The sequence below is a fragment of the Prionailurus viverrinus genome, chromosome B1 (assembly GCF_022837055.1).
Source record: "Prionailurus viverrinus isolate Anna chromosome B1, UM_Priviv_1.0, whole genome shotgun sequence".
NCBI classification, from domain to species: domain Eukaryota; kingdom Metazoa; phylum Chordata; class Mammalia; order Carnivora; family Felidae; genus Prionailurus; species Prionailurus viverrinus.
The window spans coordinates 105,522,250-105,537,588 of NC_062564.1; the positions used below are offsets into that span (position 1 = coordinate 105,522,250).

Consider the following 15,339-nt stretch of genomic DNA (forward strand, 5'->3'; position numbering starts at 1 on the left):
CAGGAGTTTGTTTTCACAGAGATACCAGGCCATATTTGTCCAAGTGTTCAGTGTGTGACTCATAAGTGTTCCTGTGCTGTTGGATGACTTCCAGGTCTTTGCCAGAACTAACCTTCTTAGACATTTGAATCAAATTAAGAGTTCCTCAGCTGAGGTCTTAGTGGTATAGTCTTTCCCTAATACAGTAATCCTCTCTACTCTGAAGCCCAAACATTAAAAGATTACCATGCAAACTTTCCATGGCTGAAGACGTCTATTAATTAAAGGATAATAAATATTGTAGTTAATAGTACAGTCCAAATAACCAATGTATATTTCTGTTAGGTGTATTGAAAATTTAAATAGTTAGAAAAGCCAGAATTCCTTTTAAAAGAGGTAATTAAATAGGGGTAGTTAAATTTTCTTTGTGACAACTAAAAAACACCAGTACTTTTATCCCCTGTTTCTTCACAGTGGTCCAGATCATAAATGTTATGTGTCATCAGTAACTTGCAAGAGGATTTTTTAGAAAACCTTTGTACTTTCCAACACATGCTTTTTAAATAGTGGATATTTAGAATATACTACATTCTAGCTTTAAAATACTTTTTTTCCTCAACTAATTCTTTTCCTCCCATAATAAATTTTAAGAACTTATTAAGTTGTCTGTGTTATGAAAACAAAAGATTTCCTCTCTTATTTTGTTTTTATTAGTTCCACCATTCTATTTCCAACATCTGGACCACATCGGGAGAAGACTGGACCACTATGAGAAGCCGGAACTATCTCTAGGATCTTATGAATATGTTGCTACTTTGGATTACTGCAGAGTAAGTGTTCCCAGGACTTCAAGTGTTTATATGTTGATGTCAAATTCAAGTGAATAACTTTCATATGTAAAGAACTGACTCTTGATTCACAACCAAAGCATTTTGGTGGTGTCATGGGGATGTAGAAATGCCTCAGACGCAGATCAAGGCTTCTAGGCTGTTGACATGATTAAATTGCCAAACTGCTCAGTGCAGTGATTATTTTTAAAAACTAAAAAGTGGTGTCAGAAATAGAAAACAGTAATTTAATTGTTATATCCCTATCAGATAATGTAATCTGGGTTCTTAAAGCAACAGTTCCATATAGTGCCTCTGCTTTTTTTGTTTTGTCAATACTCTCAGAAAATTCTCCCTTTCAGGGCAGAAGCTCAATCAATATGGCCAATAGGACAATGACAGGTTTCTTTACTGCCTTTCTGCACGCTAGTTGTCACCACAATGATTTAAGGCTCTTAGCATCTTCCTTGGACTATCTGAGAGCCTGGGATTCTGGCTTCTGGTTTCTTTTCCTTTATGATGTATGCATGAGACTCCTCCTCACATCCTTAATCTAAAAAATTAAATTCAAAAATTTAGCTTTCCTTATAAGAAAACATTAACTGTTGGACTCCATATGCCCACCTCAGCTATCTCTTCAGTTGTATAAAACACTCACCACGTACTCTGAACTCATCACTCCTTTTTACATCCCCATGCTTTTAGACAAGATTGTTTTGACCAGACTATCTTTGCATCCTCCTATTACATCTATATATACTCCACGTAGCAAACTCCTACTCTTTGTGTAATACCCAGCTGAAATTTTATTTTATGAGTGTGTGTGCATGTGTGCACATGCACAACTTTATTTGATTTCACTATGGTAGTTATTTACTAAGTCTTCTATTTTTTTTCTTCCCCATAGAATTTGGTTCATATGTTTGTTTTTGCAGTTATCTCCATGAAATTTAAATCTTCTTAAATGTTTTCCCTCTTCATAGATTTCAATATCCTTGGTGACAAGAATCTTGTCTTTATGGCATCTACCACAGTGTCTAGTGCAGGAAAGACAGTTGATCAGATTATGTGGAATGAATGAATGAACGAATGAATGAATTTGCAGGTCTGTTACTATTCCTAGGACTGGCTATTTCCCTTTTCCAATGTCACAGTGAAAGTGACATCATTATGGGTAACTTGCAGGCCTTTAAAATTCTTCAGTGATTTGGAAATATTTTCTTGGGTATCAGTCAGTTCAGATTTCGGCTTATATCTGAAGTACCATATGTAGGTAGACCTGAAGAAAGAGTCATCCTGACTTTTTTTCTTACTTCCCCTTCCAAATATCAATGCCTACTGATGCCCAGTTCTCAGAAAACAGCCTCCGACCCACAGGATTCTATCAGGTGTTTACTACAGGCCTAGTCCACATATTGAGTATAAGTTGCAAAGAACATTTTTCCTAAATAGAAGTGTTTTGAACTGATTGGATTTACATTTTTTTCAGTTAATATAACTTTACATGTATTTTAGTGTTTTGTATGATTTTTTCACCACATTACCTATAACGAGTTATTAAAGAAGAGTTAATACTTTATTAATTCAAAATGTAACCTTTGAACATATTTTGAGAAACACAAGAACATTATTGGTATACATGCTTTATAACAGACCAAAAAAATCCTAAAGTACCAACTACTGTTGTTCTTTACTGCTATTGACTGAAGGTGAATGATTAAGTAGACCATAAATACTTGCATTCTAATTAAATGTAATAAAACCATTATAACTAGTGATATGGAAAATTTATTGATTGATCTTTGCAACCATGGTACAAAAATAACTATGCTCTCAGTTACTAGTTCTCTGCCAAAAAGGCTATATTATCTTGATTTTATGCTTTTTTAGTAGAAACTCAGGCAGAGAGTCAAATCTATTTCTGGGAACAAAAGTCTCAGTATCTTCAAACTCTGTTATCTGGAAACGTTCCAGATGTCTAATTGATGGGAAATTTCACCCAGCAGGCAAGGAACCAAATAAAAAATATCTATATACATTTTGAAGAATTTTTTTGTAAGCTTAATTTATCTTTTATTATTCCAAATAAGGTTTAAAATAAAAGATGGTGTAAGTATCTTCAAATTTAATTATAATTAAAAATGTAAATAATGTATAATAATTAGTTGCTTTAGGGATTTGGACAATGAAAAAGGTTTTATTTAATTTTGCCATCTAATTTTTAACTGCAAACTTAAAGGAGAATTACAGAATTACATTTTTCTGTATTAATTTTATTTTATCTTGATACCAATTTTATATAATAAAATTAGCATTGATTGAATATTTACTATTTGTGATGTTTTGTGCTGAGTGCTTTTTATGTGTTGTTTCATTTAGTTCTCAAGTGACCCCATGTGGCAAGTACCACCATTACATGGGGAACCTGAGGCCTAGAGCTCTTACATGCCATACTCAAATCACACACATAGAAAGTGCTAGAGCCAGACTGAAAACTGTGTTGGCATGTCCTTATTCTTTATCAGTATAGGGTGGATCTGTAAGCAATTATTTAGAAAATCACCATGGTGCTCCCCTGGAAGAAAAGATCCCAGCTCTGTTGCTTAAGTTTTTTATGTAAAATTTTACAGAATATATCTACATACAAAGTGTACCTGAAATATAAAACCCCATTCCAAGCCAGACTTTTTCTTTTCTAAATAAAGATATCATCTCTCCACCTAATTTTATTATTTTATTTTATTTTTAAAAGTTTTTTTATTTATTTTGAGAGAGAATGAGAAAGGGGGAGGGGAGGGAAGGAGGGAGAGGGGTAGAGAAAGAGGGAGAGAGAGAATCCCAAGCAGGCTGATAGCATGCTATCAGCATGGAGCCCAAACTCCTGAACTGCGAGATCATGACCTGAGCCTAAATCATCAAGAGTTGGATGCTTAATGGACTGAGCCGTCCAGGTACCTCTCCACTTAATTTTAATTCATTGTGATGTTTAACGAATATCCAACGTGTCCAAAACACTTGGTTATGTGCTATGAGGGATACCAAAGCTAGCAAGATAGTGAACCTGATTTCAAGATATTTCCCATATATAGACCTGGTAAGTGTATAATTATGATATAAATCCAAATATGATAAATGCTGTAAGAGTCAAATAATTACAGTGCCATAACAAAACAGACAAGCGATAACGTATGATTTGGAGGATCAGGGATAAGTGATATTGGAGCTGGTTATACCAGGAGCAGAGTCTGGACATGTGGAAATGAAAGAGAAAACTAAATAGTCAGTAGAAGCAGAGGACTTGCCATTTACTCCACTTTCTTCAGGGGGCAAGGCCGGAATTGTAAATGAGTGACGTGGAGTTAGTATGGGGACTAGGATAATTGGAGAGTATGTTCCCTTTCCCCCAAAGCACATTCATATTCAAATATTTTTTAAAACACTATGCCAAACAAAATACTTTTCTGGCCAAATTCTTGGCCCAGACCCATTAGACTGTGACTTCTGGATAGGAAATGTTTTGAAAATGGCAAACACTTAAATTAGTTGAAGGAATGTGTATTGAGAAATAATGGGAAGTAAAGCTGGGAAGTTGTTTTGAGATACAGACTAACTTTTTATATTCCACTGGGTTTGGCATCATAACTGTGACCTCCTGGTTTTTATACATGTTAGTTAAATGGGTATTATAGGGAGTCTTCAATGCCAGGCCATAGAGAAATTTATGTTAATTCAGTAAATCATGAGGATCCTTAAAGGTAAAGAGGAAGTTGTTTCCTTAATCCTTTCATCCATACATTTATTCATTCATTTGGCAGTATTGAGCACTCTTCTGTGCCATGCTCTGTGCTTGACTCTGAGGACTCAGTAAACATCCTGTCCTCAGAGGCAGTGGTACTGTGATCTGTATTGTCTTTTGGACCATTTATTCTGACAGCAGTTTGTATAATGAGAGGAAAGAGATTGGAGACAGAAGGATATTGGAAAATTAATGCAGTGGTCCATGCAGGAGAAAATAAAAGGAGTATAGCAGTTCCTCAAAAAGTTAAAAATAGAATATACCCAAAATAATTGAAAACAGAGTCTCAAAGAGATATTTTCACACCCACGTTCATAGTGGCATTATTCATAATAGCCAAAAGGAGTAGGAGTCCATGAGTCTATACACGGATAAATGGATAAACAAAATGTGGTATATACATATGTGGAATATTATTCAGCCTTAAAAGGAAAGAAATGTAGACACATGCTAAACATGGATGAACTTTTAAGGACATTATGCTAAATGAAATAAGCCAGTCACATGAAAGACAAATACTATGATTTTACTTGTTACTTATATGAAGCACCTAGAGTAGTCAGATTCATAGAGACAAGAATGTAGAAGTGTAGAATGGTGGTTGCCAGGGTCTGGAGAGACCAGGGAATGGAAGTCATTGTTTAATGATCATAGAGTTTCAGTCTTACAACATAAAAAAGTTCTGGGGATGGATGGTGGTGAAGGTTGCACAGCAGTGTGAATGTACTTAATACCACTGAACTGTACACTTAAAAATAGTAAAGGTGGCAAATTTTATGTATATTTTACCACAATAAGAATCAAATTGGGGGGCACCAGGGCGGCTCAGTCAGTTGAGCATCTGACTCTTGATTTTGGCTCAGGTCAGGATCCCATGGTGGTGAGATTGAGTCCTAAGTCAGGCTCCATGCTAGAGGTGGAGCCTGCTCAAGATGTCTCTCTCTCTCTCTCTCTCTCTCTCTCTCTCTCTCTCTCCCCCCCTCTGCTCCTTCCCCACTCGCTTGAGCTCACATGCGCGTGCTCACTCTTATCTCTCTCAAAGATACATACATACGTACATACATACATACATAAGATCTTTTAAAAAGCTTACTATAAAAAAGAGAAATAATTTTAAAAACAGTAAATGAGGGTCTAAATTTGGGTACTAGAACCAGAAAAGCTTCACAATTAACTGGTTACGGACGGTAAGGAAGGTGGACAATTCCACAGAGAAAATGAGATTTGAAACACAGATTACTTTTGAGGATCATGCTTTCTGTAAAGAATATAATGGGATAAATGTTGTCTTACTTACAAAATTCTGAATGAAGATGCTGACAGGATCTTTATGTGGAGGTGTGCTATAGTTAAATGGAGTGCTGGTCTGGAGCTCAGAAAGGAGACCATGATAGGAAAGAATTTGAGGAGTTGCCTATATAGAGGTGCTAGTTAAAAGAGGTGCACAGAGATTTCTGTGATAAAGCGGGTGGTAACAAAAGAGAAGATATCATTTGAGGAAGATAAGAAAATGAAAAAGCAGTCAGAAAAGTGGGAGAGGAAATGACACCACAGCGCTGTGATAGCTAAAGTGAAAATGGTCCATGATGCCTAAAATTGGATAGATAAAAGAGAGTTAGGGATGAGAGCTGGATTTTACTTAAAGTCATTCGTTTGCAGTCAAGAGGTCTGTGACCCTTAACAGAGCGGTTTTGCTAAAGTATCATGGAAAACCAGGGTTTTATAAAGTTCATACCTGTTAGGCTTGACTGTACAAAGCGAGCTGGATTAAAAGGAGTAATTGATTAAAAAGACAACCAATAATGAAGTCATTAGAGTTTTCTAGGCATGAGATGACAAGCTTCTGGCTGGTTAAGAGTAGGGACTGGGTAAAACATGTAAAAGAAGCATTTTGAAAGAATAGTCAATGGGACTCAGTGGTTGAAAGAAAAGGAATAGTTAAATCTAATTTTATGTTTTTAAGCCTTTGAATTGATGTGTAGTGATGTTATTGATAGAGATGTTGGAAGAGAATATCATTTAGAGGAATGATGAATTAGTTTCACATACGTAGAAAACAAGTTACAGTCAAGGACTCCATAGATTTATGGAAACTGTTCAGTGGGGAACTAGTAATGCTGAATTTAAGAGATCACAGAATGGTAACACACATTTGGGTTGGTCACAAAGAGGCTTTGGTTTAATTAATGGAAATGAGAGTGATTTTTATTTGATTTAAATTAATGTAAGTCTATGTTATAAGTTAGATTAGGTGGGAATCAGGAATGATTTGCAAAAAAGTTGCTCAGATAGACAGCAGTAGAGTTCTTTCATTTCTTTGTTGGCCTGATTTTGAATGTGGCAAAACAATGAAGCTTCTATGTTGATGATTTTTAAGTCCTGCACTTCTTTTCTTGTTTCAAATGGTAGACTTTTATTAGAAGGCTGTTACCTCTAAGTTTGTAGTGGCTAGAGAATGAACCAGTAGATGAATTGGAGACATCATCATCTAATTTTATAATTATAATAGTTAAAAGACAATTTTACTTTGGAACATTTTTTTGTCATTTATCATAAAGTTAAAAATTGAATTAACCTTAACTCTTTTTTTTTTTTTAGTCACTAAATTTGCCTGAGGCCGTTTTCTAAATATTTTGTAAGACCTAACTGAATAATCGCTTCCTAAGAGCTCTTTGAACACCAGCCAGTAAAGGGACCAACAGCTATCAAACATTTATATAGCAGCTGCTTTATGTTGTAGTGATTGTTTGAAACAGATAGAGAAAAGGCCCAATATTCTATTTTTAACATAAATATGTAAAGAATAGGTAAATATTTGGTAATATAGTACAATTTTAAAGTATACAATTATGTTTTAGTGTACAATTTCATATCCTTAAAACTGGGAGAGCTTACAAAGGAAGAGATTTGAAAATGGCATGATCCAGTTAATGAAATTCTACTAGTTTCAAGACAAATACCAATTATTGTATGTATTCTTTGGGGCACAATTTGTCAAGTTTCCAGACACACCTCTTCTTAGAAGGAGAGGGTTGTAAGCAAGGCTGGTCACTAGACTGTACTCACCCTTGGGTAATTGTAGTGAGAAAGTCTTCAGGGTGCTACAAAAATGAAGCTTCACTGTTAGATATCATAATCCTGCCAAATTCAATAGAGTGTCGCAGGTCGTACCCTGGAAAACAAACAGCTTTTATCTTTTTTATAGCATCCGAGACTGTGTTCTAAAAAATGATTTAATTCTCCAGATGTTATATCCTAAAATATTAAATGAAAAGTTTGATGATATCTTCAAGGGTTTGAGTGTTTTAATTTGATTATGCAATGTATATACTTTTTAATTACATTTATGTGATTTGTTTGCTTTCCTATAGAAAAATAAGCCTCCCAACCCACCAGCCTTTATCTTCATGATTGATGTTTCATATAGTAACATCAAGAATGGACTTGTGAAGCTCATATGTGAAGAACTGAAGACTGTGCTGGAAAAACTTCCAAAGTAAGGGAACTGCCATTATTTTTCTAATTTGCACAATATTACTGAATTAATTTATTGGCCAGAAAGCAAGTGCTGAATGCCCCGTGGATATCTTTTGCTAATGAGGACATTGGGTAAGTATTTCTAAATTAAACAGCCACCAGCTCGTTGAGTCCTTAAAAAGTCTGAGTTATCTTTTGTGCAAAGCAAAAGAAACAAACTGATAAAAATTAATGCTGTGGTAAACAACATTCAGAGTACATTTTAATTATAAGGAGAATCCCAACAGTGTGCTGGGAAAGACTTTGGAAGTCTGTTATCCACTTTCAAAGGGGCTGGTTTTTCAGTGGAAACTGCTAGTTGTGACATGTGGTAGGTAGAGTTCTAAGGGGTGCCAGGAAACTGTACCGTTGTCGTATGGCAGACGTGGTAGCTTTTTAGGCAAATTTCCTTTTTTCCTGTATTATACACTGTCAAACCCCTTTGTCACTTTACTGCTTCTAGGTCCTATGACTTAAAACATAAGGTAGATCACTTTCCTTGCCACAACAGGGAGCAGTGCACAAAAGGAAAGGTGGAAAGGTATTTCAGCAAACATGGCTATTTTTCATAATATACAAACTAGTTATTTAAGATGGGAGCTGCCATCCAGTAAGGAGACCTGGGAGTGGAGAAAGTCTTCCTTTATGAGAGGAGACATGCTTAAGAAAATAAAAGAGTCTAAGAAATATCATCTGAAACCTAGTGTCTATACCAGTCTCAGCATCTTCCACCCCTCCGTATCTCCTGAATGATCTCTGTTCTGAAAAGGGATGCTTTGAGGGATGGGCTATCCATAGCCCTTAGGGCTCCCTGAGTCCTTGGGTGTCCATTCCTCTATATTCATTCCACATGTGGCTGCTGCACTGGTGCATGTGAGGCTCAGATGAATGAACTCTGGACCTCCCAGGAGTAGTTTTGTTTGTATCTGTGAAGCTAAAGTCATAATATTCTCAAGGATGGTTTGGAAAAGCAGTTGGGGATGTTTAAAAAACATTGAGGTGATTTCAAACTGAATTCTAAAATGAAGAATGAGCTGGGAGCAAGTTGAAGATGGGGCATAAGAAAGGCATGTGATGCCTGCTGACACTTTGTGACTCTAGTTTCTGTTACTTCATTATCCCGGATACTTGAGAACTGTGGACTTTCTGCTGAATAGGACTTACTTTATAATAGACTTCTCTCACAGGGCTGTTTTAATTCTAAATCTGAAGTTGGAGCTTGATTCATATGAAAGAAAACTATCATTTCTGGAAATGGTGTCTCTTTCTTTCCCTTCTCTCAAACTGGTTAAATTAGACTATGCTATTCTCACGGTTACCTTGCCAACCCTTAGCTCCTTTTCAACACAGTGCTGATATGAAGTGTATAACCTATTGATATGAGTTATGAAATCACACTCCTTCCTGAGATGTCATTATGACTTATATCTCATTGGAGAGCAGATTGTGGCTTCAGCAAAAAGATAGGAGAAAACAATAAAACGATTTTAAAACAAATCTGGTTGCTTTTTTTCTTCCCCAAAGTTTATTTTGGGATCTGTAGATATATAATTTTATACTTTTTATTGTAAGATAGCCATCAGTTTGATTTACTTCTTTGAACCAGGTAATATGCCAAATAGTGTTTTTAAAGCACAGTATAAGTCTTGATTAATGTCTAAGGTATATTCATCTCTTAGCTGATCTTTTGAAAAGTAAAGGCCCCATTCTTTACTATTTAACTTTGAATTTACATCTTTGATTTTGCCAGATGTCATTTCTGTCTGACTTCTCTGAAACAGGAAAGAAAAGATTTGAAATATCTTATCTGTTGTTCAGATCAAGCAATCGGGTTTTTTTCTTGTTGTTTTTAATGCTCCTGTAGCAAAAATGTTCCAAATGCTTGACTTTGGAATATTCCAGTTCATCCAGTTACTAACATCTTCAGTTTTGCTCTGTCGGATTCATTCCATTAAAATAATAAGGACAAGTGTTGAGGGAAGTGGTAATTGAAAAACAGAAGAAGAAACACATGTTGTTTTCTGTGATATCCCTTATATACCTTTATAAAATTTGCATAGAATTAATATGAAGGAGAGGCTGAGATTTCATTTTCTTCTGGTCATGATTTAACAAGGCAGTTATACTGTCGAAAAGAAAATTTTAAGATAGTTCTTTGTTTCTCAAACAAATTGAAACAAACATGTTCCCATGAAAACATGTTATAATATTTTGCAATGATGTGAAATGTTCTGATTAGATGTTTTTAAAAATGTTAATTTGGATTTTAAGTGAACCCTGTGAATCCCAGGATACTCCTTTCCCATCACTTGAAAATGTTCAAATCCAATGGGAAATAGCAATCCAGACTTTTCTCTGTAATTTTTCTTTTGTGTCTTTTGCCTTAATTGACTCTAAATTAACTATTAAAAGAGAATAAATGCCCTTGGGATTTGCCGGACATTTATCACCTTATGTAATAAAAGGTTTACTCAGAAATGGGAGCTTAACCAGTGGTGCGCTGGTAAACTGGATCTCAAATAAATAAAGCCTTTACTATAATGTTTGCTCATTCCTGTGGTGTAAAATATGTCCAGCCATGCTGATTTTAAACTAGCAAGGCGACATCACTAAACAGGAGTTGGGAAAAGATGCATACAATCAGTTTATCAATCTGGGCTCTAACTTGCCATCCTAAATAAATACAGCATTTCACCTTCATGATAATTATCCTGAGCAAACCTCTAATTCTTTGCGTTATACTAGACCCTTCAGGAGCAGGGAGCATAAACTTTGAGACTTTATTGATTTGTAGTCAAGGATTCATGCTATGTTAACTAACAGGCACTATATACTAAGAACCCAGTGAGAATGATTTGTAGAAATTTAGAAGAGGAAATAACTTATGGTTGGTAGCATCAGGGGAGGTTTGAGAGAGGAAGAGTATCTGTGCTTGGTCTTAAAGAGTAAAATTCTAATGAATAGGGGGGCAGGGAGAACATGAGTACAGTATCATATAATGGTTAGTTGCATGAAATCATCCAGTTTAGGATATTCAAGGGTGTGTGTGTGTGTGTGTGTGTGTGTGTGTGTGTGTGTGTGTGTGTGTATAAGTCTGTGTATGTGCAGTTACAAAGGATTAGGTACTATTTCTGAAAATGTTCTAAGAGTCCATAATATAAACATTTACCAAGTACTTTTGGAACAGATTATGAGGTTCTATTTAAACTGCCCACCCATTCATGAAGGCCACAACGAAGAACAAATACCTTCAGTTAGCAAAGGAAGTAGAGAAGATATAAAGAGTTTAAAGTCAATAGTTTGTCATCATGTACTCTGCTGAAATTGGGAAGTCTGCAGTGGAATCAACAATTTGAACTTCAGATACTTTCATCTATGTACTTTATTTTCCTTTCTCTCATACTCGAGTAACTATGCTATGTACAAAGTTTAGGAGCTAAGCATACTAGGTTCTTTTTTAAAAAAAAATTGTCCCTAAGCAAAATAAGTTTTACTGATATCTAAGGATCAAAGAAAACGGCATGTATCTTTTGTGGCCGTCATGTCATTGAGCACTGCTGTATACACCAATGAAAATCAGGAAGTGTTGTTGGAAGGGGGAGGGGAAGGGAGACAAAGAGAAACCTGGGTAAACATTAAAGAGAGTTTAGACCACTCAATTCAAGTGTAGACTTAAATAAACATTCATGCCTTATACTCTTTTCAGGAAGATTAAGGCCTTATCTTGGATTTCTTTAAATTTTTTTTTTCAACGTTTATTTTTATTTTGGGGACAGAGAGAGACAGAGCATGAACAGGGGAGGGGCAGAGAGAGAGGGAGACACAGAATTGGAAACAGGCTCCAGGCTCTGAGCCATCAGCCCAGAGCCTGACGCGGGGCTCGAACTCACGGACCGCGAGATCGTGACATGGCTGAAGTCGGACGCTTAACCGACTGCGCCACGCAGGCGCCCCTTGGATTTCTTTAAAAAATTTACTTTTTAGGGTGCCTGGGTGACTCAGTCTGTTAAGCGACTGACTATTGATTTCAGCTCAGGTCATGACATCACAGTTCCTGAGATGGAGCGGCATTGGGCTCTGCGGTGACAGCACTGAACCTGCTTGGGATTTGCTCTCCCCCCACCCCCGTGCTTGCACGTGCACTGTCTCCGTCTCTCAAAATGAATACAGTTTTAGAGTTTTTATTACTTTTATTGTCTTGCCAAGACATCACAAATGTTTACTTAATTAGAATTATATCATAAATTCATATATGTGACTTTTTAAATGTATTTACATTATATGTTTATATGGCATATAGCTCTCAAAATCTAGTCTAATTTCTATTGTGATTCTCTAGAATCTGTAAGAAAAGAATCACACAGAAGGAGCAAGTCCTTTCTTGATAAAAATAGCTATCCTGTTTGTAATCTGAATGTGCCTTTCTCTTGCTTCAGATGTTCCATTTGTTCTTCTGACCTTGTTGTGACTTCTGAGAGAACTTTGTTTATAAAGAATGTAATAAGCCTAGCTTGTTTATTTAAAAAAAAAAGCACATCTTGTAATTGCTATGGATTGAGCATACATATATTAAAGAAATAAATATTTTAAAGAAATGTATTTTCATATCTGTTTGATTTTTTTTTTGCCTAGAATTTTGAGAATTTTTCCTTTATCAGCTTATTTTTGTAATATCCCCCACCCCCTACTGTGACTCAGTATTGTTTATATACGGTAAACATTCATTAAGAGCAAAACTTTAAACATGTCTTCCATTTATTTTATAGAAGGTATACTTACTGAATTTCGGATAGAAACATGTCTCATAAATATATGAAAGAACTTCAAACACTGTGTTTTTCTCATAGGGAAGAGCAAGAAGAAACTTCTGCAATCCGAGTTGGTTTTATCACATATAACAAAGTGCTGCATTTCTTTAATGTAAAGAGTAATTTGGCCCAGCCTCAGATGATGGTGGTGACTGATGTTGGAGAGGTCTTTGTTCCTCTGTTGGATGGTTTCCTTGTCAACTATCAAGAATCCCAATCTGTGATTCACAAGTAAATATCAAGTATTTTATAATTTAGATAAAAATCAGGGATCTGTTCTGAATTATTTTGATTCAATCACATGTTATTTTGGCATTAGCAAGGGAGTTTTAATGTATGGATTGTAAAACTCTGTCATTTATGTTAGTTCTATTTTAAATGTACACCAGTATCTAGAAGGAAGAGTTTTTTTTTTTCAACCAGTCCCTTCTCTTTGCTAAAAAAGTTATGCAAAGGAAATATTTTCTGCATATTGATGAGTCTATTCAATGATGATGGTAATAGCTAAAGATATAGCTACTGTTCCAAGAATTAATGGTCTAAGAGGTCAAATATGTAAATAGTGAAAAAAATACTTACAAAGAGTGTGCTTTTGTAAATGTTACAAATAAGTCATAAATTTTGGTTCCAGAACATATCAAGATATCATTCCCTTAGGGATGACCTGTGAAGGTCACCCATAGGTGTTCAGCATAAAATAAAACCGTATGTGTTCAGGCTTGAAATGTTAATGACTTATTTCTTGAAGTTTATTACAAATATGCTTAACACTTAAAACCTTTTACTCATTCACTTATTACAGTTTATTGGACCAGATTCCAGAGATGTTTGCAGACTCTAATGAGAATGAGACTGTCTTTGCTCCTGTCATCCAGGCTGGCATGGAAGCGCTAAAGGTGAGAAGTCTTTTTTAATTGCTAATAAATAAATTTTTAAAACCAGACACACACACACACACACACACACACACACACACACAGGAAGTTTCATCTATGAAAGAAATTACAGCCTTCATTAGAGCATGTAGTTTGCTAGAGGCACGTTCCAAACTTCCCTACAAATCTCAGGAGGAAAATGGCCAAAATCATGGATTGCTCCCAGCGTTTACATTCCAGAACTGTTATCATCTGAATAACTGATTTTGTCAGTATTTCCAGTTTAGCTCCTCCCTTTGGCTTTTATATGACCTTTATATGATCTATTTTATTTTTATTTTTTAATTTCTTTTTAGCGTTTATTTTTGAGAGAAAGAGCACAAGCAGGGGAGGGGCAGAGAGAGAGAGAGACAGAATTGGAAGCAGGCTCCAGGCTCTGAGCTGTCAGCACAGAGCCCGACGCAGGGCTTGAACTCATGAGCTGTGAGATCATGACCTGAGCTGAAGTTGGATGCTTAACTGACTGAGCCACCCAGGTGCCCTATATGATCTATTTTAAAAATACTTCAGCAGTATCAGAACTACCAGATATGAAGGGAAAAATACCCCTATTATCCTCTCCTTCCTTGGGGTTTTCAAACATGCAAGGGCAAGCAAGGCCTCTGACAATGACAGATGTGAATGCCACACAGGGCATTGCTGAATGCCAAAAGCAGATGCGAGGTTGGCCATGTCTTCACTTGGGGAGTCGGGCCCTAATGACTCTGGCCATTTTCATAGTAATAAAGACAACAATCTGAAGAAGGCAAAATGATTGACAGGTACTGACTGTTCATCATTATTACCTTAGCACAAGAGTCAGATCACTTTAGCCTGCATAGCTAGTTCCTAAAAACTTATTTTTTAATTTTATTATTAAAGTTAAATTGAAATTAACTTCTAAAATATAATGGCTATTGGTAATAACAATTGCAATAATAACAGCAATAGTAATGCTATAAAACTGAATTTATGAAACCCTACCACATAAATTTTGTGTCTAAACATTGTGGTTTGGTTTTAGTACACTGATTCTTACCTGGATTTTCTGATCTTCAGAGTATTTACTCTTGTAGATGTCCCTCAAAAAGCCTCAGAATACATGTCAATTTAACATAAAATTAAAAATAAATTTTACATCATAAAGTGATTTGGACATGTTAGGTCCATGTAGTCGAAACCAACAGTGATCTTGGTTGAACTACAGAAAGACTTGAGAATTCCTATTTTATTCCACATTACAAAAAGCAAATATTTTCTATTTCAGTTTGAAACTGTTTTGTTGTTGTTCTCTCTTCCGGTAAGGTGTCTAGAACTGCCATGTAAATTTCCCGATTTATGATCATTGTACATGGCCAAACGAGTTTTTCTACTCTCAGATATTAGTACAGGGAATTGTATTCATGTGCTAGTGCCTGAGAGGAAAGATGAATGGATATCCATAAGCCAGTGTATCAGTTAAGGCAGTGGAGTGGAAAGGAGAATATGGGCATGTCTTC

General features: G+C 35.7%; 1 protein-coding gene across 3 annotated transcripts in view; it reads left to right on the forward strand.

Annotated features, from left to right (window-relative positions):
* The window catches only part of SEC24D (SEC24 homolog D, COPII coat complex component), a 108,294-nt gene that overhangs the window by 65,132 nt on the left and 27,823 nt on the right, over positions 1-15,339 (forward strand). For all 3 annotated transcript variants that reach the window (XM_047855585.1, XM_047855586.1, XM_047855587.1), the window contains exons 10-13: positions 694-809; positions 7,974-8,098; positions 12,966-13,157; positions 13,729-13,822. In XM_047855585.1, coding sequence (XP_047711541.1) covers positions 694-809; positions 7,974-8,098; positions 12,966-13,157; positions 13,729-13,822 — 527 coding nt within the window. The remainder of the gene's footprint in view (positions 1-693; positions 810-7,973; positions 8,099-12,965; positions 13,158-13,728; positions 13,823-15,339) is intronic.